Genomic DNA, 25,585 nt, shown 5'->3' on the forward strand with positions numbered 1-25,585 from the left:
GACGAGCTTCTTTTCCACCTTAATTAGCGGAACTGTGTCTGCTTCGTTTCAAGATTTACTGGGACTTGTTATTAACCAAGGGCAGTATCTGCTCAATTACTGCACCAGAAGGGTAAGGAGCAGCCTCACTGCTGGTTTCCATCCTGCAGACAGTGCAAGTGGACATTCCGCTGAAGATATCGTACAGATCGTTGCTTTCATAACCATGTTTCTCACTGTTTTAATCACTGGGATGAGCAAGAAAGGAGGGACTGGAAAGTGCTGTGCAGGGCGAAGAGCTGGGCAGGAAAAAACAAGAGGCAGGAGTGGGAAAAGGAGCTGAGGAGCACTGAAGAAGGAAGAATTGGGAAGGAAATGCTTGCTGAAATACAAAATTCAGTGCTGATTGTGAACACTGTACCATTTACACACACACCGATCCTCTGCAAAGCACTGCAGCCATCAGGCAGCACTGGTCTGAGGGTGGTTTTGGAGCTCTGTTCATGTGAGGAAGCACTGAGCCCATCCATGTATCCTTGAGTCCATGACTTACAGAGGAAGCACCATTTGCAGATAGAAACAGATAAAGGGAAATAAATGATTTCCAACACCTGAAAATGAAAGTTTGGCACCAGCACCAGAGGACCTGCAGCAAACTCAGCAGAAATACAGGCATGTGTGTCTGTTCGTGTGCTACAAATGCATTATGGACCCCATGGGTGCTGCCCCAGTGTTGCTCTTTGCTGTGACCCTATAAAATAGAGACAGATGGAGAGAAGAAAGGAGCTGGTACAGGAAGGCACTCACGAAGGCATTAGTCTTCTGTCTGCTAAGAGAAGGGCTTCCCAGGGCAGAGCTGCCCACGCAGGGCAGAGGCAACAGAGCAGAGGCCAGGTGAGCTCACTGCCTTCTCCTCACTGAGCTGATCACTTGTCACTGTGTGCCTAAAAAGGTGCACTGAGAGCCCAGCAGGCTTTATCAGCCCTTGCCTTCTGGCAAACACTGAATTGCATTCAGACTTTGGGGTTCTGCTCCAACCTGTCCTGGTCCCAGTCCCAGCAGGGTGGGGTGCAGGCGCTGACGCCCAAGCACAGGAGGTGGTTCCTGCCAGCAGCACAATGCTCTGCTGTCAGCTTTCAGACACCTCTCCAGAGCCCGAGTGCTGTCAGAGGAGCACCAGTGCCACATTACTTTTCCCAGCTTCTTCACAATAGCTTCAAATAGAGGATAAAAAAATCAACATGGAAATGCACTGTGCAAAACAAAACGTTCAGCCCCTCAGGGCTGAAAAGCAGTGAAATCAAAGGGAAATGAGATCTCTGGGTATTTACGGATGTGTCTGTGGGCAGAGGCTGGGGAGGAATGTGGCAGATGGGTGCACAGCGGGCAGGGCAGGAGCAGCTCTGTTGGTGCCAAATAGCAGAGCCCAGGGACATCTTTCCAGCCATCCTTTTCCATTGCCCTTCAGAAATAACAGTAGGATATGGAATGGGGGCAGATTTCAGAAGTAGAATTGAGGTGAACAAGAGAGAAGGACAGCATGATGCCATCCGAGTGTCCATTTTAGCCCCCACTCGTGCCCCAGCTTTTGCACAACACACTCTTTCTGCAGCTGTTTTATCCCTGTAGTTTGGCATCAAGGAATGCATCAAGCAGGACAAGGGGAAATGGTTTTAAGTTGAAAGAGGGAAGATTTCGGCTGGATGTCAGGGGCAAGTTCTTTACTATGAGAGCAGTGAGGTGCTGGAACAGCTGCCCAGAGAGGCTGTGGATGCCCTGTCCACCCGTGGAGGTGTTCAAGGCCAGGTTGGATGGGGCCCTGGGCAGCCTGGGGTTGTGTTAATTGTGGAGGTTGGTGGCCCTGCATGCAGCACAGGGGCTGGAGCTTCGTGACCCTTGAGGTCCCTTCCAACTCAAGCCATGCTTAAGCCATGCTTCTCTAAGAAAAAGAGCTGCAATTGTTCACTGTCCTCCTCTGCAGAGCTGGGATGGAGCAGCACCTATTTTGGCAGTCTTTGCAGTTTCCTCGTATCAGACAAACGAGAGATGAAAAATATGATTCATTAAGAAAAATAAAATCACACGGATAGTAATCTGAGAAAATTAAACACGTGCGGTCTCTAAATGCGGCTTAATTGCCATAAATAACAATCAACCTTACGGCGAAGAGCTCAATCTGAAGGCTCCATCTCGCGGCAAAGAGCAGCAAGTTCACTTCTGGTGAAGAAATACTGGAGGGGGGGCGAGCAGGAGTTGCTCACTCTTTGGCAGAAGATCGCTTTAACACCACGGAGAGCCCCGAGGTGACAGTGACAACGTGTCCCAATGGGCAGTGTGTGCTCGGAAGGCAGAAGGTCTGCTGTCTCCTTCCACCCAGCGCTGAGTGCTCTGCCTGCCACCCCACTGAGCTTTCCGCTCCCAAACTGCAGCACGGTTCTTTAAAGCCCTTCACCAGCGCTGGAATGAGGAGCCGGGCGGTGCTGCCTTCAGGTTTCTTCTGGGCAGCCCAGAGGAAGAGCAGCAGCTGCCGCCTTATCAGCCTTCCACCAGCACCACGCTGCCGTGCGTCGTCTTTCTTTTTCTATTCCTTTGTTTTCTTTGGCTATGATTCTATGACTCTAATGTAAAATAAGGCTGGCTTGCACCGTGCCTGGTCATCCCCTCCTTCCTCCCATACCCAGCAAGAAAGGCAGCACACAGCCATCAGCTGCCTTGCAGGACACGTGGAGAGCTCTGCCAATTGGGGCTAATCACACTGCTCCAGATGTATTCGGCACCCCAAGGCATCACCCTGCTCCATGCCTTCCTATGTTTTTCCCTGTCCCAGCTACAGTGCCAAGTGACAAACAAAAGCACCGTGATGTAGCATTAGGTTTAGAGCAGTGTTTTCCTCTTGCTGTTCCCCAAGAGTTGGTCCTTAATGTCCTTCATAGGAAATATTTACTTTGAGGACTTTGGTTCTGAGCACACCAAGTGATCAAAACCAGACAGCTCAGTTGTTCTTTTTTGTCCTGGAAAAAGAAAGGGGAAACAAAAAAAAAATAATAATCTCACTTTTCAAATTAACACAAATCAGCTCGAAGATCAGCTTGTCCCAATAAATGAACACGATGTTCTTTCTCAGTCACGGGCCTTCCTTGTGGGAACTGCAGAGAAAACACTTTTCAGTTAACCTTGTGGCACTGCAGCATTTCTCCTTCTCCAGATTTCCTCCCTGCAGACACACCAAGCAGAACTCACGCTTCTCTCCATGCAGCTGCCCTTCAAACAGGTGACCTTGCTGATCCCAGGGCTCTGCCCTGCTGATTCCCTGCCTGCTGCTCCCCATGTGAAGTTTCCTGCTATTCTTTAGTGCTGCACGAAGCCGTCTGAGAGATCGTCGTGCTGTCTGAAGTACAGTTTGCCATTTAATTCTATGAGGTTTGGTCCATAAAGCAGCAGGGTGTAATTATACCCTCTGACCATCCCGACTTGAAAGCGCCGTGATCTCTCCCTTGTTCTCCACCAGCTGTAACTCAACGCAAAGCCCTCTGTCGGTTCCCATTTTCCAGTTCTTTCATTCATTCCCGCTGAGTAATTAAAAATGGCTCATAAATAAACACAGGGGATGATTTCCGAAATGTTCTGTATTTACTTGCAGGGCTGGTTCTTCTGTCATTGGCCCACTTAAGTGATTTTGAAGGGTTGTATACGGGTTCCTTTTACAGCGTATTTGAAGTTTGTAATCCTGCTTAAATACACAAAAATAGGAAGGATTAACAAACTGCCACACTGAGGCCAAAAGAAGACAGAACTAAAAGCAATCAAGGAGCAGCCTATCGGATACGTGAAATAAATTGGGGGGAAAGTGGAAAACTGTCAACAAAAATAATACGTTATGGATCCTCAAGCCTTTGTGTTTATGCTAGAGGAAGCCTAAAATAATCTGTGGTTTCTGGTGCTTGATTTAGTTTTCCACAAGCCTAATTAACACCAGATTAAGCTTGCTGCCACTATGGTTTATTACTGATTGACAAATACTTGCTGTTTATTTGTTTTCTATAAAAAACGACTGGAGGCAATAACAGCATGACACAGCTAATAAGCTTGAAAACAATGCTGTAATATTCATTCCTATAAACTTCATCCTTTGGAAACACCCCGTGACTTTCCATATGTTCTGTGGTCCTTTTGAAGGAAAAAGTCCCATTGATGGGTCATCCTATTGATTGGAAGTCTCACTGACTGCATGGCTGGAAGGTCCATTGATCAGTTGTCCCATTGATTTGGGATACATCTCTGGATGTGCCCAAGGCCAGGCTGGGGGGATGCTGGGCAACCTGATCTGGTGGGAGGCAACCAGCCCACAGCAGGGTTTGTGGCTGAGAGGGCTTTGGGATCCCTTAGAAGCCAACTATTCTATGATTCTGGGATTCAATGATGCTGTGAAATGAACACATATATATGAATAAAACCAAGGCAGGGCACAGGGGGGTGAGCAGGTCAGATGAACACTCACTTCATGGCAGATCAGGGCCAGCCCTGCAGCTGGGATTTCCCTCTGTAGTCTTCACCTCTCCCCAAAGCCAAAGCTGAAACGCACAGCAGAGCCCCAGCTATTTCTGGAAAGCGTGAAGGGATCAGCCAGTGCCAGTGCGTGTTGAGAAGGGGCAAATGTCAGGATTTAGTGGCTTTCTGCTGTTTGCATTTCTCTCTTTCTCTCCAGCCATGCAATTCAGAGCTGACACCTCTGTGCACTCTACCCAGAGCTACAGCCCTATCCCAGGTGTACATGGCAGCAGCTATAGCCACACAGCAGTCCATCATGCCCCACAGTGTTGTTAATTTTGCTGAGAAGCAGAGTGGACAGTCCTTGTCCATGGAGCCATTTGGATTTAATAATTCACTTCCATTCCTTCTTAGCCCAGATTTCTCAACCAACTGCATGAGAATTTATCATTTGTGAACTATAAGTGAATTACTGCAGGGTAACCCAACCCCGAGGAGGGGGTGATATCCTGCATATGGCTGCAGAGTGGAGGTTGGGGCTGCAGTGTGGGGGAGGTCCCAGTGCCCTCCATGGGGTGTGATTTCCTTCAGCAAGGGTGGGGAAAAGTGAAGGATGGAGGCATGGGTCAACACCTGAGAGCAATGGGATGGAGGTCTGCTGGGTGGCATTGCCCCTGCTGGCTCTGGCTGAGCCCAGGAAGCAGCATCTCAGCCAAAAGTGCCATTTTCTAGTTGAAAATTTGTGCTTTCATTATGGGGAGCAATGCTGGGCTCAGGATTCAATCCATAGGGAGACTTCTTTTTTCTCCTCCCTTTGTATTTTGTGTTCAACATCTGATGTTCCTCACATATATCACAGTAATCAGCCTCAGAAATGGTGTGGCAGTGAAATCCAGTGGGTAATTAAGCTCTTCACCTCATCACCATGGATGTTACCTTGGTTGGCTCTTCCTTTGCTCAAGTGGAAGAGCAGCCACGACTCACGGGCTGCATGGTGAAGGTGTGGCACACAGGGACACAGCATAGAGGGCATGGTGGGGTGGGTGGACAGTTGGACCTGGTGAGCTTCCTGCTGCTCCTGAGCCATTGGCAGGCTTTGCAGGGACCAATCCTGATTTTGCAAGTAGCAGAGAGACCCAGGCAGTGCAGAGCACAGTAAGGAATCAACCCTCTATCAGCAGGGCAGCACTACGTGCAGCACACATGCACACATCACCGAGCATCTGCTTGACTCAGGGCTGAGCAGGATCAAGGCTCAGCCTTTTTGCTCTCTCCCTTATTGCACACTGGGTGTTTTGCATTGAGGGAAAGGCAAGAAGTGCTGCAGCAGCTTGCAGCTTGTTGCAAGGGTTGGCTGGCCCTGCAGCAGCCGTGAAAATCCTCTTCCCTTCTCCTCTATCCACTTGTTCCCCATCAGCCATTCATTGTACAGAGCGATCTGCCTGCTTTCAGCTTTCTCCTTTAATTGCCATGGAAATCTGATAATTTCATTCTACAGGAGAGCTGAGCAAAACTCAGGAAGAGCTTCGATTACTGAAAACTGGAAAAAATTAATCTTGATTAAAGCACTTCCCCCCTGAAAATAAGGACCTCCTGAACCCCGCGGAGCTGATTGCTCAGGAGCTGCTCTTTGGGCAGCGTCTGACTGTACTTGTGCTGTATTTGTCCCACAGCAGAGTGCAGGCTGCAACCACTACGAGGCAGAAAGGATAAAACCCCCAAAGGTGTGACTGAGTGGGATGTTGGCAAGAAGTTGCTTCAGTTCCCTTCCAAGGCAGAGAGCCAAAATACACGTTACCTTCCCAAGCCATAAAGGCTGCACAAGTACCCATCAGCTGTCAGTGCCCATAGAACTTCTCCAGCAAAAAAAGAATAGGGTTTGAGCATCAAAGGTGTTTTGTCAGCTCAGAACATTATTTTTTGTGTGGTCTTTATTATTTTTCTATATTTTAACCCTTCATCCCCCCCTGCAATGAGGCTCTCCCATGCTGCAGGACCCCAACAGCCCACCCCATGCAGCCCCATTCCCAGAGAGGGGCTTTGCCCTCACCCTCCCATCCCCACTCACTCAGCCCCACAGATGCTTGCAATTATCCGCAGATGCAGAATGTGAATGCAGATTTGGTGGTTACAATTTGTACCCCCCAAAATTGTCCTTTTGAAGAGTTGTCTCCGAATTTCTCCGGGCTTTCAACACTGTATTTATTCAGCAATTGACTCCTGCAGAAGAGAGCAAACGTTACCCTCACACTGAATCCCCTTCAGCAAGGGAGATCTATGGCACAATTATGCAGAAATGGGCCGGATTTGCTCGGAGGAAGGCATGTGCAGGGCAGGAGCAGCCTGGTTTTCCTTCATACCCTTTATATTTGGTTTTCATTCCATCTTGCTTGATAGCTGCTTCCAGCGCCTGCATGACATGGATGAAACCCCAGCAGGCACCGACACAGAGCTCAGCAATGCAGCCCTGCCAGCACTGCTCACATTCTGTCAAATCCCCACTAGAGATAAAAGAAATCACAGCAAAAGGGAAAGCTTAGGGCAACAAGGCATGCATCCAGGGTAGGAAACACCACTTGCTCCTAGCAGCCAGCCATACCAGCTATGCTCAAGCAACTGAATGCTATTCTGTTTGGAATTTGATTTGGTTGCTATGAAATAGACATCAAAGAGACAGTAAAACCCAGTGCTGCCATCTTGTTAGGAGCGATGAGTGCTTGAAGCTCACTGTTAAATGAGGAGATGGAAACAGAAGGCAGCAGAACACCACAGGGCTGAGATGTGCACGTCGGCAGATTTTGCAGTTTCCTTATCCCAGGGGAAGCTCAGCAGAACAACTCTGCATTTCCCTTGTGCAACACTTTGCTGTGTAACACCCAAGTCGGTCTGTGGATGCATATTTGTGCCCTTGCCTGCACTGACAAGGTCCGCATTACATAAAGACACCAAAACTCAATAGCTGCCAAATCATCTCCTGCAGCATCAGGTCTTCTTGCATGAAGCTGTGGGCCTGAGGGTGGTTTTTAGCATCCTGGAGAGCAAGGAGGGGCTATGAGGGGAGCAGATCTGTCTGCATGGGAAGGCTGAGACCTTCTGCCCCCCTGGGCAGGATCTTGAGGCCCTCTCTGATCACCTCCTCCAATATTTCCCCCTAGATATTTGAATTGTGGAATCATTAAAGTTAGAAAAGACCTCTAAGATCATTAAGTCCAACCACTGACCCCACAGTAGAAGATCCCACGAGGCACAAACCCACGACTGAGTCCATCCCTTTCCCATCCATCACATCACTCACAGCCCACGCTATTGTCCCCAAGGGTGATTTGAGGTGACCCTCCCATGTGCAGCTCCTCTTCTCCCCTCAAATCCCCTGTACTGGGAGCTCTATCAGTCCCACATCTCTACAGGACAGCCCCGAGGGGCTGCAGCCACTTCCCCTGGACCTCATTATTCCATTGACAGCAGTCAATATCTCCCTGCATAGGAATGTATTTACTTACAGGCACATAAGTAATTCATTTATGAAATTGAATTATCTGACTAGGGAGATTGTGTGTTTTGATTGTGTAGCTGTACTTCTGAAACCGACTTAGGATTGATAAAAGCCAGATGGAAAGCGGAAACCGTCCATTTCATGACTCTTTAAACATTTAAGTTGGTTAACCCTTGTACTGCACGAGTTTTGATGTCGGGCCAGAGTGTGGAAGCAATTTGTTGGTGAGTTCTCAGGATGCAAAGGGGCTGCGAGCACTCAGTGTGTTGGGTGCTGAGGGGAAACAAGCAGTCAGCCTCCAGCTATAGAGACTTGGGGGAAAAAACACTGCAAAGCAAGAGGTGTCACCATGAGGATTGCTGCAGCCAAGGATCTAAAGGACGAGGCAAAATCCCAATGAGCAGAAGAGGTGCTGAGCTGTGCAGAGCAGGGCCGGCTCTCCACACTGCACTTCCCTTCTTATTTTTGGAGTTTGCTCTTCCCCAGGGCCACACGGTGCTAAATTTCCATTACTTCTCCAATTACCCCAACCTGTCCAAAATACACGCTGGTGGTATTACAAACCAGCATTGCATTCCCTTAATAACCGAGGCAGAACGTGACCCGATGGCCCTAGTGCAGTGCCCACGGCACATCTGGGAACATCTGCACAGGTGCCGGGCTTTGTGCACTGCCAGAGCTCTTCCTTCCGTGAGAAGGCCCTGAGGTTAAATGGGCCTAAATTGGCTTACAGCCCTGCTGGTGCTGATCACAAAAGAGAAAACAGGCCAGAGCCAAAATGCTTTACGATCTCAGTTTCCATTTTGGTAATATTTTCCAAGACGGTTTTCTTGCTTTCCTGTTGCCAAAAACACATATCATGAAAGAGGAACATAACTCACATAGCAGAAAACTGAAATAATCATTGCTGCTCACAGAAGAGCACAATCCTGGTGCTGCCCTGCTCAGATGGATCTGTGCCACCACCTCAGAGGTTTTGGGGCCAACCTTCCAAAACGGGGTTGTTCTGCTGGGAGATATGTTTTGTGGATCCCCACAGAGGTGGGCACTCTGTCCTTATCAGTTCCATGTTCTCCTGTGTTGGGCAAAGAAAGCAGTGAGGCTGCAGTGGGGCTGCCAGGGGATCTGTGAGAGGAAAGCTTCCCTCTGCCTGGAGTTACACTTTGCAGGGCTAAAAGAAACTAAAAGTTGTGGTAATCTGAAAGAAAAAACCCTTGTAGCAGAGCATGAAGCAAAGGAGCAGAACAACTACTCCATATCAGGTTGCTTCATCAGGAAAATTAGGTAAATTGTGATTCATTATTATTATTATTATCATTCTTTAAATATGGAGGGGGGGGAAATGTTAATTCTTCAGACTTGCTTGGTGGGGACAAGGATTGCCAGGGAGAGCAATGTCAGCTTTCCTAGCACTGTCCTACCAAAAGCTTCCAGTGACCACCCCCACCACAGGACGGGGGGCTGATTCTGGGCAGATACAGCCCCAAATGTGTCCTTGGATCCCATCCACTCCTGCAGCTCTTGCTGCTTGCAGGGATACTGAAACACTTTGGAAACTGGATTTGGGATTGTATTTTTCCCTGTCGTTTTCTCTGGGGAATCAGACTGGAGATGGATTTTTCCCCCACGATTTTCTAACACCGGGTTTACAAAATCTGATCTTATAAATAACACCCTTTTATTTTTAGTTTATCAAAAAAAAAAGACACATTGATTGCTTTTACAGGTCATGAATTAAGTTACAGCTGGAGTAAAGCAGACCTACACAGCCAGCAGTTCTTAGGGGCAAACATTTTCCACCTCTCCTTCAGGAACAGTGATAATTATCCCTATTTTCCAACATAAAACCGGGACAAAAACCCTCACGGGGATTCAGCAGCTGCCTCAGCGACAGCGATCACATCCCGGCTCCGTGCAAATGGCGCTGAGAATCACATTGCTTCAACTCAAAACTTGCAAAGCTGCTTACTACGGCACTTCGCAGGAGCAGAAGATAATTACTTTACAAAGGGAAGCGGGGGGGGGGGGAACAAAGAAGGTTCATTTCCTTCCCTCTGCTCGAGTTTCAGAGGAAATTCCGCATTGTCGCCCCCGGGAGAACACGCAGGAAGAAAAAAAACGGGGAGGAAAAACCTTTTGGTGCGATGATGGGGAACAAGGAGAGCGCTTCGCGCTGCTGCCCAGTAGGAGCGCGCTGCTGGGAAGGAGAACGGCTGGGATGGGATACCGGGGGGCTGCATCCAGAACGTGCCCGTATGCTGCGTGCACAACGAGGGGGGCTGCAGGAAAAGCTGTTTGCAGGCTCCGGCCTCCAGGTGGCAGGCAGAGGCCGGGGTGCTTCGGGCGGTGCGTCCTCCAACGAGAGCCCGAGGTGTTGTCGGTGCGGCTAAATAACCCGCAAATATAATCGGCCTGGCTTTGCTCCCATTATCGCCGTACATTTCAGTTCGCATTTGGTGACACCCGGATGGTTTTGGTTTTTTTCCATCTCTATGCCGGCATTTTTCTGCTACTTCAGCATTTCCAGAGGCCCGTTCCTTGTTCCCATCCCACAGTTCCTATCACAGCGCTGGAAGTGCCTCCCATCCTTCTGAAGAGACCGTGAACTGATCCGCAGCATCACGCTGAGATGAGAGGAGGGGTCTGGGATGAATGAGCTGAGAACAGGGAACCCCATTGCTGCCCCTTAGAGCACCTTCTGCTGAGATCCTAGTACCGAAGGAAGGAGGTGGGGCTGCCAGGCAGGAGGTGCCCCCGCAAGGCACCACTGGGACAGAGCCAGCTCACCTTTCCAGGGTGAGCAAATTACCCCAGGGAAGCAAATTGCATACGACAAGTATTTGATTAGAGTTCATAGCCAAGAAAAAATATATATAAATCACAGAATAAACGTCTCCTCTGCTTGAAGGGCTCACTTCAAGTATCAGAAACTGGAAATGGAGCAGGATGATTCGCACTCGTATCCTGGAGTCCCATTGCTGAGCTCAGCTAGATGAGACCCCATTCCCCTCCAGGTCACCTCTGTGTTTTTGGGGTTGGCCTTGGGACAGAGCCATTGGCGAAGACAGAGGTGGTTTATTCCCTCAGGGAGATGCAGCGCTGCACCATCTGTTATTAGTAACACCCATCTCATTCTCAGTGCTGTTTGGGCACTGAGTGCCATGGAGCACATGGGGCTCATTTGAAACCCTCCAGATTGTAGGGGTCCATGTGCAACTGATAAAGACCCATTTATGGGGGGGTGGGGGGGGTGATCTCCAGGCAAGTCCAAGCAGGACGCCCTATATGTTTTCTAAGTGCTAAACTCAAGGGAAATTACTTCATCAAAACCTGATCCAGACCACAGTAATGAAGACTGTGATGTAGCCAGTGTTCAACCATGTTGACTTTGCAGCACTGGAATTAATCCATCTGCATTGCAGCTCGGTGAAATCACTTCCAGCCCGCAGCAGCTCCGGGGCTGACTTCATCCTCACAGCCCCAGATGCAAAGCCTTGGGGACTGGGGGGGGAGAAGAAGAGGGGGGAAATCACAGCATGGTGACAGCTCCCCATCCTCAGGAGCACTGGGTTCCTCTTGGGGACAGGAGGGTTTTGGTGGCTGGAAGCTGGCATGGGCAGCATTGCGGTGCTTTGTGTCCCTGGGCAGGTTGGCTGCTTTGTTCTACCAGGTGAAAAAACATCATATAGAAAAACTGATAGCCCAGTTTTGATGGGTTTTCTGCAGCCAAACCTTGGGAACTGCTGGATTCTGACCTTGGGGAAGGCTGTCACAAGCCCTGGGATGACCAACGCAGGTCACCACCAAAGGTGCACAGCCTTCCTGCTATTGCACTGCTTATAGAGACAGCCTGCTCAAAGCACTAAAATTCAGAAGTTCTCAGCTTTCTGAGGGGCTCCTTGCTTTATCTGCCAGCAAAGGCAGCATTTAAAGTACATAGAAGGGGAAGAAACAAAACAGAAAGCTCATGCAGTGCTGCAGGCAATGGGATGCACCTCCAGAAACCATCCTAGAAGGACACGGCTTTAAAGGAAAGCCTGGATACATCTAAAGGCGTTTTTCAGCCCCTGTGCTCTTGCTGGGTTTTTTTGCAGTCTTACCTAACCTCCAAGTGTAATTTAATTAAGTTTGTTTAATTTTTTTAATTATTTTTTAAATGCATGTGGGACTGGTAAACTTAATTAAAAAGAAACATTGTTAAGCAGTCTGATACAGTTATAATTTGATTTAAAGCGCTGGATGATACCAACATTAGAATCGTAAACCGATACATTGCAGAAAAAATAAAAGGCTCTAAGTGGAATTTTACAGTCTCCCCTCATTCATGGCAGGTTTTGGGGATGGGATGAACTGCAAAGATTTCTCCCTCCTGTTCATTGCTGTCAGTGGGGGGTATTTCTTACCCAGCACAGCACTGCTGGCTCATTGCACTGAATGCAGGAGGGTACCTTTGTTTTTGTAGTCCCGTCTGCACAGCAATCTGAACCAGAGCACCCCAGGATTTCAGGGGCTCAAGGGGAGATTTGGGTTTGCTCACGGAGCAACCAGTGGGGTTTCAGAGGGAGAAGATTCTACCCAGCATGAAGGAAGCAGCTTCCATCCACCCCGGCTGTAACACTGCTATAGATAAGCAGTGCAATACACCCCGTTACACGACATGCTCAAACTCACCTCTGCTCACGATGCTCTTTGTTACTGCTTTGCTCAAGTTGTGCCTTACAGCTCATCCAGGCATCCACAGCTCCACACTCAAAACCTGCCCAGAGCTCTCTGCTGTGCCAGGCTGGGCACCGGGCAGACACTGAGGCTGCAAGAGAGAGAAAGGGGGGCACAGCTCTCGTCCAGAACCACAAACCCCTCCTCAGAGGGAGCTGCAGACAGGCACTAAGGCTGAGCAGCCCCAGCTCTGTACCAGCAGTATGCAGAACTATTTTCTGATTGAATGCAAGAGCAAAAGGTCTTTGCATTTGCATCAGTGTTGAGCTCCAGAGTGATTTTCATCAGCCCTGCAGTATCTGGGAGAGCCTGAAGTCTGCAGGATGTGGGATGCAGGATGAGGGTGAGGAAGGGAACATTCATTGTGCAGGGCAGGGAGTGGGTGCAGGCTGATGCTGTGCACCAAGGGCTGTTTGAGATCCTTGGAGCCATCGTGCCCATAAGTCTTGAGAGTATTTTGGGGCTCTTCCGGTGGTATTACCTCTTTATTCCTACTTTATAGGTATCTTTAGATTATCTTAGCTAAAATAATCCAGCAGTGCAGGGGAGGAGCTCAGACCAAAGCATTGCACAGAGCACTGGAACTGGCACTTCCCTGCAGCTCCCCATTCCATGCCAGGGGTTCCCACACAGAGTCCAAAGCTGTGTGCAGATCACTGACCCCACAATGCTCAGCTGAACCCTGCAGATTCCAACAGCCATCCCACCCCATCCTGCCTTGTTTTCCCATTATTCTGGGGTTTTTTTCAGAGCAAATCCCCTGTTAACATTGCAGGGCTGTGGATTTATGGCCACGGAAGGCGCTGAGCCACCAGGCCAGATGGTTGTTTGCTAATTTTGAAGGTTTGGAGTGGTTTTTGGATCTCATCAGAAATGTCCCCATTTGCAAACAGAAAGGAACCAGCGAGTTGAACTGCTTTGTCTCTTAAATCCCCGCCTGCTTTCTTTCTTTCCCTATTGAAAAAGACCACTGGATATTTTGCCATATAATTCACTGTGTGCATTCTACGACCCTGTGCAGCCAGAAGGACATTTTGGATGCAGAGATAAGACAGATTTCCCTGCTCTCTGACCTGCCCCTTGCCCAGTTCACCTGGCACCTCTTTCCTTTCTGATGGCAGCACCAGCAGTAGGGATACACCTTTGGCACCACTTCTGCAGCACTCCCTGCACTGAGCTGTGCGCAGCTCCACAGCCGCCATTGGGTGGCAAATCCATCACGCTTATTTATTACTCCCAAATTAAAACCAGAGAATAACATCCCTCATCCCTAAGGGGAAACGTGGAAAAGCAGAGTTTCACCCAGCTCTGCATGGAGAGTTCACGTGGTTTCAATTTCAGATACAAAGAATATATATAGCTTGGTTTGGGGCTGACATCACTCTCCTTCAGAAACGTAATTCATTTTCCTTTTATTTTGAAGCTATTCTCTTACATATCTGCTGATAGATATTTGTATTGGCAGCTCCCATGGAATATTAAGATTGTATCTTTCCTGTTTAATTCCAATAATCACTTCCTAACCAAAGTGCAAGCTCACAGTTCACCAGCAGTTCGGTGCCGAGAAGAGTGAAAGCTTCCTCGTGCACTTTCTGACTTGTTGCCCTTCTCGCAGACTCACACCCCCCACCCCGAGCTGCTCCTCTTCCCTCTCATGTTTGCTATCACTCCAACAAATGCTGCAGTAACACAATGGAGAACGTCAACAAAGTGCTCCGGCACAGCAGCTTTGGGAAGAGTGTCACCCTCCCTGCCAGGCTCAGCTGAAGCCCAGTTCTCACACTTACCTTGCAGACACACGGGGTCAGAAGTCTCCAATCTGTCCTCAAAGAACCACCAGGTCAGACTGCAGGGTGTGCACATCCCCTTCTGCACCATAGGGCACCATGAGGAGCACAGCCCCTCCGTCCCCTCCTACTCAGGGCTATAGGATAACCCTTCCCCAGCACTATTTTTAACTTCCTTTCTCCTGTGCAGTTCCCCTGGCATTAAACTGACAGTGCTCTCTTCCCCCACAAAGAAATCCCCGAGCAAAGGGAGTCCCTGAGCTCATCCCCACCCCAACCCCCGAGGCACAGTGGGACAGGACATGCACTGGTGCCATTCTGAAGGTTTTCTGCTCTGGCTGTGCAGTGCAGTTTGCTCTCCCCAAATCCTTTGTGATTTCACATTCTTGGAGTGTTTTCTCTAAGTATTAAGAGGAAAGTTCACCACAGCAGGGCTTCTCCCCTTTGCTCAGTGGTGGAAGGAGCTGTTTGTTGGATGAATTTTGTGCTGGGGAAGGAAAGCCCAGCAGGACAGGACCTCATTCCCACCAGGCAGAGACACCTCTCCCAGCCCCATCAACGTGCCTGAATGTCTGGCAGAGCTTGGAAAATGCCTTGCCCTGTTGTTTGTCAATGGGGCTAATAACCAAGCAGTGCATGCACTCTGCACAGCCCTCAGCTGCAATCACTGACACCAACCAGAAGGCAGAAGATGGGCTGGGAAAAGGGACCCAAAATACATCCTTTGCAGCTTTTTGCTTTTCCCCCAAATACTTTGGGTTGCAGTGGGATGTGGGTTCTCTGCAGCATCCCAATAGCTCTGCCCTGGCCATGGCAGTGGGCTCAGGTGGTAGCAGGTGGACACGGACCTGCTGGGACAACAAAATGACCCCCAGAACCGAATTCAGCTTAACTTTCCCCCATATACTGTTCAGATTGTTTTTGCTTCACTGAATCATTTCCTCAGGGCTTAATCCTCCTCCCTGTACAACCTTCCCTTGTGCTGATGGATAAAATAACATGACAGAGGTTTATTTTAATATATCCTTAGTTAATGCCGCTCATGTGGCAGGAGGGGAGGAAGGCAAATCCAATTGCAAAGTGCCGTGTTCCCATTCTCCAAATAGAAGGGGACGGCTCCCTGCCCCTCAGCCACAGGCACCAGCTGTGTGCCCTCCCATGCCCACCCACTGGGCTGACCTGGGCTCAGCGCTGCCCCTTCCTGCACCCACAGGTCCTTCAGAGTTCATGATGGGCAAACTGGGAAGGGGAGTGAAATAGAAGCTACGCTGTGGGACCTGACATCCGAGAACGCAAGGGGAAGCAGTCTCAGCAGCGCCGTGCTAAGCCGCTGTGTCCCTGCCCATTTTTGCTTAGACTTTAGGAGTGTCATTTCAAACCATTGTTTGCTGGAAATAGTCGTTAATCTGCTGAGGAGCAATGGCTCAATGATTCAGATGAAGCGGCCGTGCTTAGAGAAATGGAAGGTCGGTGCAGCAGTACCCAGCACGGAGCCGCTCCGAGCCGCCCTTAGCTCAGCTGTAAAGCGGCTCCAGAGCAAACTCCCGCTCCTCCCTGTGGCCGAGAGCGGCGGTGCGCAGGGATGCAGCTCTTCCAGCAAGAAAACAGCGCGATTTGCGCTGTGCACCGTCAGCTTCTCGCTCGCCTTTCTCCCGCAGCACAACGGAATGAGCTGAGCAGCGCGCTCCCAGCCCTGCCCTGTGGCTGTGTCTGATACCCGTGGGCACGGATTCAGTCTCGAGGTTTCTATCCCGTAATTCCGTAACGAGATAAAAACAACTTTTCCATCCACATTGTGAGTGGAGATTTTCCAGAGTCAGCAAACAGGGCTTTGTTTCACATTACGTGCAAAGAAAGGTTTTCTTGCTCACGGTTCTCAAAACGGAGACTGAATGGCCCTCCGCCCTCCTCTGTTAGACCTGACAGTGCCAAATTTATCAGCACGGTGTTACATAAGCTCGGGACATTCAGGTGCAGGCACAGAGGATGAACGGCACCGGTGCGTAACGGAGCACAGAGGATCTCTGTCTTCCCAGCGTCGGCTGTGCGTCCTTTCCTTTGGTTTGGTTTCGTTTTGTTTTCAATTTGAAGTGAATCTGGGCAAAACCGAGCGCTGCTGCAGCGCAGTGAAATGCCTCATGGCAGCCCCAGCACGGCCAGCAATGCCAGGCTTTGGCATCTACCTGTGTGCCTCAATGCTTTAATGGGCGCTATCCAGGATCTTGGAAAGCAAACTTGGATAGCAAACGTTCCGCACAAGACTTGCTTCAAAACGGAGTTAGTTCATCTGAACTTTATGCCAAGGGATTCTCCACTCCATTTTCTGATGATGGAAACATATGACATCCCACCCCGCAATTTGTTAAGGACAATAAGCTGACAAAGCCCAGGGAGGGGTTCTGAGTTGGTCTCGGATGAATGAAAGCAGCCCCTGGAAACACAGCCCTGCCGCCTTCATCTGACCTAAACCCACAAAATGTTCCTGATTATGTCGTCTCAATTGTGCTTTATTTTTGTTTTATTTCTCCTTGTAGGAAATTAAAAAGGGGCCGCTTGATCCCACTCCAAGTTCTTGCAATGTGTTGCAATGCTGAGGAAATCAAAGATTACTTGAAATACTTCTTAATAATCTGTCATGTCAGCAGAGATAAAGGTTCACGGCCCGTGAGCTCAGCTGGCTTCTATCAGTGCTGGGAAGGGAGGGACCCCACAAACCCCCTTCCAATTACCAACATGCTTAAGGAGTGGTCCATTTCTCTGGGTAGAGAAGTACAGATGGGTATAGACAAGTATAAATGAGGATCAATGTGCTGAGCCCGCTCTCAGCAAAGTAATGAGCATCTTCAGTAACGAAAATCCTCAGTAACAGGCAACCTCAGTGACAAGCATCCTCAGTATTGTGCATCCCCAGTAATGTGCATCCTCAGTATTGTGCATCCTCAGCAATGTGCATCCTCAGTATTGTGCATCCTCAGTATTGTACATCCTCAATATTGTGCATCCTCATGTGGGCTGTGAGGCCAGCAGCAGCTTGTGGCACTGACACATATTGGATACATCAGCAGAGGGCTGACATTCAGTGCTCCCACCGCCCCATCCCCACCTGCACCTCACCAACTCAACGCATTCCCTCCTGAAGGCTCACCTGCCTCAGTTGATATTTTACCAACACTGTCCACAGATTGAACTTCCTCTATTTTTTTCCAAGCCCCTGGCTGCAGCCCCCATCTGCTTTGGGATGTGGGTGCCACTGGAGCACAACAGCACTGCAGGGATACTGCAGTGAGAGCACAGCATAGAAACGGGACTGGGATGTGTGAGTGGGATCAGGATGCTGGAGCAGGACTGGTGTGCATGAATGGAATTGGGACACTGAGGGGGACTGGGAGACACAAGTGAGATTGTGATGCTGGAGTGGGAACAGGATTCTGGGATACAAGAGCAGAACCTGGGTGCAGGAGCGGGATTGGGATGCTGGAGTGGGACTGGATTCTGGAGTGTACCTGCAGAACGGATGTGGGGATGCAGGAGTCGTGTGGTGGAGCGGGACCTTAGGCTTCCCTGCCCCACCGAGGCTCCGTTTCCGAGCCGCTGCCGCCGCCGGACGTGTAAAGACGGAGCTCTGGCAGCACCCGGAGTCGGTGCGGAGAAAAAACCCGACGGAGGCAAAACCGGCACTCAGCGCCGACACACGGCGCGGGGACACCGAGGTCCGCCGGGAGCGGCCCCGTCGGGACAGCAGGAGCCCGGAGCCGGCATCGGGGGAAGCCAAAGCGTGGGGGTTTCTCCCCACTTTCCCTCTGCTCCCCCCCCCCCCCAACATCCTCACCTCCCCTTTCTTTCCCGTCCTTCGTTCTTTTTTCATTTCTTTCCTTTTTTTTGTGCTGGTTCTGGTTAAACGTTATTTGCACTTTTGTTGGGAAAGTGGCCCCTGGTGTGCAATTATGTCAAATTTCTTTGAGTTTTACAATTTAATGGAGAACAGTAACTCTTTTATTGATCCTAGACGGGGCCGGCTCCTCTTCCCCCATCTTCCCCTCGCCTCTCCCTTTCCCCTCCCACCCCTCCTCCCCCCGTCCCAGTCCTACCAAATGTCACTCAATGTTTCTTACGCTCCCATCAGTTTCCAAAACAAACAGTGAGAGCCGCAGCCTCCTCTCGCCTCACTTGGAGCACCTCGCCGTGCCCGCTGCCCCCCGACGGCCGCCGACTGCGGGCCCCCACCGCGCCCTCATGGAGCCGCCGCCCGGAGCTTCGCCTCCCGCCTGAGCCCAGCGGCCGCCCGGGGGGAGCCCGGCCCGGGCTGTGGGGGGCGGGGGGGGATGGCGCTCAGCTCCCGGGCTCACGCCTTCTCGGTGGAAGCTCTCGTGGGCCGCTCGGCCAAGAGAAAGGGACCCGACGGCCGCGACGAGGAGAGCGGGGCGGGCTGCAGGCAGAGCCGCAGAGCCGCAGAGCCCGGTTGGTAGCGGCGGGGCAGAGCGGGGGGAGTCCCGTTGAGGTGTCCCGGCAGCCGCCCCAGCACTCCCTCCGCTTTCTCTTCCCCGCAGAAAAGCGGCCCAAGGCCGGCGCCGAGAGCCGGGAGGTGGGGGACGAGGTGCAGGTGGAGCTGCAGGGCGCCGAGCTCTGGAAGAGGTTCCACGAGATCGGCACCGAGATGATCATCACCAAGGCCGGCAGGTAGCAGCCCCGGCCCCCCGGCCTCGTTCCTGCCTTCAGCCTTTCCCGCTCAGTTTTCCCTTTTGCATCTCACCCATTCCTTTTTTTGTTTCTTTTCTCAGCTCTCCCTCACTGTTTTCATCTTCTTCTTCTTTTATTTACTTACTTTTGCTACGTTTGTGGGACTTTTTGTTGTTGTAATTTCATTTTTTTTTATTATTATTATTATTATTATTATTATTATTATTATTATTATTATTTTCTCCAGTATCTGTTTAACCTTTCAATCCATTTTCACCTCTTTAAAACAACCCCCGCTATGGGCACTCCCTAACTGCTGCCCCGTGCCCCATGCAGGCGGATGTTCCCATCGGTCAGGGTGAAGGTGAAGGGGTTGGAGCCACTGCAGCAGTATTACATCGCTATCGACGTTGTGCCAGTGGACTCCAAACGGTACAGGTATGGTGAGTTCCAATGGTGGATGCGGAGATGGACCCTTCTGCATGGCCAACAGCTTCACTGCGGTGTGGGAATGGAGGGATGGATGGGGGATGGATGGATGAATAGATGGAAGGATGGATGGAAGGGTGGATGGATGGATGGATGACACACTCATGGGTGGAGGGATGGAGGTACGAGTGGACCGATGGGTGGGTGGTGGATGGATGGATGGACATACCAATGTATGGATGGATGTAGGAATGGAATGATGGATGGATGGATGTAGGAATGGGCCGAGGGACAGACATACAGATGGATGGATGGAAATACTGGAACGATGTATGGATATATGGTTGGACACAGGAGTGGATGGGGAGATGGACTGGCGCATCAGGAGTACAGTGTGTTGATGGTGTCCCACTTGGTGCAGGTACGTCTACCACAGCTCACAGTGGATGGTGGCTGGGAACACGGACCACTCCTGCATCACACCACGGCTCTACATCCACCCTGACTCGCCCTGCTCGGGGGAAACATGGATGAGGCAAATCATCAGCTTCGACCGGGTGAAGCTCACCAACAACGAGATGGATGACAAGGGTCACGTAGGTGTGGGGCAGCCATGCAGTGGGGCTACAGTGGGACTCCGGGCAGCAGCTCAGCCTGGCCCTCTCTGCCCACACAGATCATCCTGCAGTCCATGCACAAATACAAGCCCCGTGTCCATGTTATCGCCCAGGACTCCCGCTTCGACCTGGCGCAGATTCAGTCTCTGCCGGCTGAGGGGGTGCACACCTTCTCCTTCCAGGAGACCGAGTTCACCACGGTGACAGCCTACCAGAACCAGCAGGTACCCACGGGGCTGCGGCCACCCAGCCTCCCGCTTCCCAGTGGCCCCATTGAGATGTTACTTCCACCCACAGATCACCAAGCTGAAGATCGATAGGAACCCCTTCGCCAAAGGCTTTCGGGACCCTGGCAGGAACAGGTAATGGCTCAGCCACCCCCCATTACAGCCTGAGGCCTGGCCCTGGCTCTCAGCCCCATATCACCTGCAGGGGAGTGCTGGATGGGCTCCTGGAGCCCTTCCCATGGCGGCCACCACTCGCTCTGGACCTGAAGACCTTCAGCGCGGACAGCCAGGGTGAGTCTGGGTATGCAGGGCCAGGTTGGAGCTGTGGGCAGGAGGACGAGGCTGTAGGGTTGAGTGGGGTAATGGGTGTGGGGTTGAGGCTGTGAAAGCGTGAGTGTATGGGATTCTGTGGTTTTATATGATTTTTTGCCACAAGTCCCATTGAATTCAGTGTGAACGCTCTGGGGGAAGCAGTGATGGACATGGCAGAAGCCGGAGGAAGATTCAGACTAACAGGAAAAAAGATATATATATATCTTATATATATAAGTATGCATATATGTAAATATATGCAAATATGAAAGAGGTTATTTTGGAGTAGGGTTGTTGTGCCCTTTGGCCTGCGGTGCCATTGGTTCCCAAACCATTGGAGGATACTGTTTAGAATAAGAATAGCGAGTCACAGAAAGGAGACTTGGGAGAAATTAAGAGGTCTAACAGATTGTAAAGGCAGACTGGCTTTGTTCCTTTTTTTCCTTTCATTTTTGTTCTTTTTTTCCTGTTTTTCCCTTTTTTCCAATTTTTTAACTTTTTTTTTGCCTATTATTTTTTTAATAGAAAAAAAAAACCAAAAACAAACTGTTTCTAACATAAAAAGCTGCTCTGGAATCAGGCTGGCATGCTGCAGTGTGAGAGCAGGGAGAGGGGCAGCAGTGGGGGCTGAGAGAACATGGGCAATTTGCAGTTATCGGCACACAGACACTGAAACGTTACGACCTGGTTTGGTTTATTTTTTAACTAATTGTCACACGATGCCTATTTTTCCTAAGGGCCAATATTTGAGGTGGTCTTAAAGCTTCCTTCTATACCCAAACCGTTCTATGATTCTGGAAAGATGGAAATAGAATTCTTATCTCTGCTGATAAGAAAAATGTATTTCTGGGAGGGGGGGGGAAGAAATATCAATCTTGGAGCCTGAAAGCCAGGAGAGAAATTAAAAATGATAAGCTAAATATAATAATTGGTCATCAGCTGGGATTTTAAAGCCTGATAGGGACAGCAAAAAGAATTTGCTCGTTGAGTTGCTCTGTTCTTCCCACTGTCATGCCCAGATTTGTATGGGGGTTGAGTGATGCGCTGCTTTGGGCACGGGCTGCACCCAGAGAGCTCATCTTTCTGGATGGGAAAGTGCTCGTTCATTTCTTTCTTAAAAGAGAATGTCAAAATGCTGTGTGCATTTACGGCTTCAGGAGACACCTACAGTATTCGAGGGTACGTCTCAAATTGCATGGGGATCCAAGGAAAATGAGTCAATTCCTGTGAGCTGGAAGGTACAAGAAACTCTTCATTGGGCTGAATGTATCTTTTTGTTCTCACGTAGAAGGGGGGAAAGCTGCTTGTGACTTGCACAGAAAACTGGGAACCTGAAATAACGGTGCTGCTGTCATGGGAGGCGGTTATCGCTGGCACAGCGGGCACAGAGCTGGTGTGGGGCTGTCTCAGGCACACTGATGGGGTCTGACACACATGGGTATTTCTTAGACAAGTGGGAGAAGCTTTCTGATGACTGATGAATCTCCCTTTTGCCCAGTTGGTGACATTGGGATGCACGGTGGCACGGAGCTGCCTGCTGGCGCACCTGCTGACCCACTGCGGGCTATTCCTCTTCTTCCCTCCAGGAAGCAGCTCCAGCTCTTCCCCAGTGACCTCCAGTGCTGGGACACCTTCTCCTCTCAACCCACTGCTGTCCCCTCCGTGCTCACCTCCCACCTTCCACCTGGCTGTGAGTGGTGCCGGAGCGCCGTGCCCTGAGCCCCACCTGCCTGGCCTTGGCGTGCCTCTCTGCTACCGGCTGTGCCCTGCCAACCTCCTCCGCCAGCAGCCCCTCATCCTCCCCAGCCACCAGAAGCCAGGTGGCCCTGGTCCCCCAATCCTGCCCCACTTTGTGGTCGATGTACCCAAGCTCTCCTCCCTCGGCATCGCCAGCCTGAAGAGCACTAAGTCTGAAGACCTGAGCGGGCCGTGTCTGCAGGTCCCCAACTCCACCAGCCAAATGCTGTATGGATTACACGCATCTGGAAACATTTTCCCATCGAGTCCCATTGCTCGGGAAGCACTTAATTGTTCCTTACATCCTCCATATGGTTTGTACGGCTACAGCTTCTCCGTGCCATCCAGACTGACGAGTGCAGCGAGCCATTTCGGAGTGAGTGACAGCCTGCCCGCTGCCTTCAGAGACGGCCGATGCAATCACGCCAGCTGGCACTCAGCAATTAACCACTGCCTTTAGCGGGACGTTGTCATGTTTCCAAGCATCGGTATGTAACGCTGACCCGTTCCCCAGCAGGACGCAGGGTCTTGTTAATTGCTGAGTATGAAACATGGTGCGGTGCAGGAGCGGTCTGGAGGGCCTTTAATTTGGTGGTAAACGTGCAGTATTGTATGCAGCACAGAGGTTTCTGTTTTCCTGAAACCATCGAGCTTCCCTGCAGTCAGCCCCGAGCCCCACCAGCTCCTGCTCATCCCTCCTGCAGATTTCCCCTAATTCCAAAGGGACCCTCAAAGAATGTGGGTGAGCAGAGGAGCTGCACGCAGCCGGGGGCTGGAGCGCACTCCTGCATTGACTTGGAGCTGCTCAACCCCATGGAAGTGCCTTGGTGCCACAGGACCCACATCGTAGTGCAGACATAGATCGAAGGTTCTGGTGCTGCATTAAAGACACAGGGCCCTATGCAGGGCTTCCCAGAGCCGTCTCCATGCACCCCATCCCCACGCAGTGCTGGGGGTGAGGAGAGCAGGAACTGCAGAGGATGAGGATTGAGCAGAATTATGGACACCCATCCCACGGTCTCATTTGTTTTATTTTCACCTGTGATAATTGTGTTATTCCTGTAAATAATCTCTGGCTCTGGGGACACACTGCAGCTCACTGTAAGTTGGGGCACAGCTTATATTCACTCCCCAAAGCCACTTCTGTTACCTATGACAGATGTGATACAAAGTGCCTGATGGGGACCTGCCGTATTTTGGGATTAAGTAAAGAGAATTCTGTATCTACAAACATAACAGCAATATATAAGGATTAAAAGTAGGTTTAAAAATAAAAGCTGGTCGCGCTACTTTTTATTTAAATGCATGAGATACTTTTTTTCCCTATAGGAGCCCCTACTTCCAAGCAGGTGGGCTGGGCTGGGTGCTGAAGAGCACTGCTCATGGCCGTGCTTTTGGGGGCTCTTTGAATTTGGGATGAGGGTGGTGGGCAAACACCCATCTTCCAGTTAGTGAAGCTGCATGGAATATCCCCGAGCTGTTGGGCATGAGCTGGGGATCACAGCACACTACGGCTTCTCAGCCCTTTCTACCACTCACTGTGTTTGGAGACTGGTGATGACTTCAGGAGTTCTCACTTCTATAGACATAGGGGTGAATAAGAACACAAACCCAGCACTACTGTGCTGTTGTTAATGGGAACAAGGATAAAATAACCTGAGGTTTCGGAAAGGTTGAGGCACTTTAGCCACTGAGCTCTCCCAGGAGGAGCCCAAAGTGACTCAGAACCATCCACCCATGCTCCAAAACAGCAAACTGAGCCAACGGCACCAAAGGCACCATGTGGTCCCCATAGGGTGGGGTGGGCTGGGGGTGTCCCAGCAGCAGAATGAGGGCTTAAAAACCACGGAGACACAAAAACACTCATCATGTTACCACCAAAGGGGTGTTCTGCCATCACCCGTGCACTGGGAAGGGAGGGTTGGCCAAACTGGAGCCATGCCGGGAGGAGTGCCTTCAATCCCATTTGATCTCCTGAGGTTTGGGCCATAATTAGATGATAATTTGTACTGCAATTACACAAAACAAAGGAGGGCTGGTTAGCAATATGCAGAAGGACAAATAAGAGCACAGAGCATTTGAAATGTATCCAGTATTGAAACCATCCACATCTGCGGCTCCGCCACATCAGACATGCTGTTCCAATAAAGGGGCAAGAAGGGAACAAGGCATCGGCTCCCACCAGAGCTTCAAACGTCCATGTTTACAAATTTGTATTGTGCATTAATATGTAAACACACACGATAGGAAACAGATGAGCCTGCAGCACCGACGTCTCCTTTCTCCTTCTATTTATGTGACTTTTGCAGAGGAACGCTGAGCAAAAGGTGCAGGGGAGCATTAGAAATTCGTGCTTCCCATTTTAAACCTTTGCATCCCCTTTTAAACCCAGGCTTCCCAGTTGTACATGGGTTGGAGCATGCGAGCAATGCTGCCTGCCCTGCCTTGCATGCAAGGAGCGCGCTGCAGCAAGAACCAACTGTTAGCAGGTAAATAGAAGGGATTTTGGATAAAGCTGTGATGAGACAAAGAAGAAAAGTGGAAAAGTCACTTTCCTTGTAATTTACAGACAAAACTGAGAACCACCAGCCACTCGTTCCCCACCCCCCCCAAACTGTGTTTTAGGGTGCAAACCTCACTCTGTTAGAGCAGTTTAAGCATCTGAGGGTTAAATAATTTTGGAGAAGAGAAGGGGAGACCTCATTGCGGCCTTCCAGTGCTTGAAGGGAGCGTATGAACAGGAGGGGGAATGGCTGTTTATGAGGGTGGACAGCAATAGGACAAGGGGGAATGGTTTTAGACTGAGATAAGAGAAGTTTATGTTGGATCTTAGGAGGAATTTTTTCACCCAGATGGTGGTGATGCACTGGAACAGGTTGCCCAAGGAGGCTGTGGATGCCCCATCCCTGGAGACATTCAAGGCCAGGCTGGATGTGGCTCTGGGCAGCTGGGGGGACCACATGGAGCAGCCCCTGGATGGGCTCAGAGCTCAGCATTCATTTCCTAACAGCACTTGGGAGGAGGGCTTAAAGCACAATGGGCCTTTTAAAGACAATTTGTCCATTGAAGAAATATAATCACCACGAACACGGGGAAGGGAAAAGCATTCAGAGAGCTCCATGT

General features: G+C 50.3%; 1 protein-coding gene and 1 long non-coding RNA gene across 2 annotated transcripts; one reads left to right on the forward strand and one right to left on the reverse strand.

Annotated features, from left to right (window-relative positions):
* Positions 1-9,614: 9,614 nt before the first annotated feature.
* Positions 9,615-14,720, reverse strand: LOC107312487. Its single transcript, XR_001554504.2, has 2 exons — positions 12,632-14,720; positions 9,615-10,584 (listed from the first exon to the last, which is right to left on the reverse strand). It is a non-coding gene; the product is annotated as an uncharacterized LOC107312487 (long non-coding RNA).
* Positions 14,721-18,290: 3,570 nt separating this feature from the next.
* On the forward strand, positions 18,291-23,734 carry TBX22 (T-box transcription factor 22). The gene is made up of 8 exons (XM_015859947.2): positions 18,291-18,921; positions 19,011-19,140; positions 19,477-19,578; positions 19,991-20,165; positions 20,246-20,410; positions 20,484-20,548; positions 20,619-20,704; positions 22,312-23,734. Exons 1-8 carry the CDS (start codon positions 18,786-18,788, stop codon positions 22,920-22,922), a joined length of 1,470 nt encoding a protein of 489 aa, XP_015715433.1. The 5' UTR covers positions 18,291-18,785; the 3' UTR covers positions 22,923-23,734.
* The last annotated feature ends 1,851 nt before the right edge of the window (positions 23,735-25,585 follow it).

Source organism: Coturnix japonica, chromosome 4 (assembly GCF_001577835.2).
Source record: "Coturnix japonica isolate 7356 chromosome 4, Coturnix japonica 2.1, whole genome shotgun sequence".
In the NCBI taxonomy this organism is placed as follows: Eukaryota; Metazoa; Chordata; class Aves; order Galliformes; family Phasianidae; genus Coturnix; species Coturnix japonica.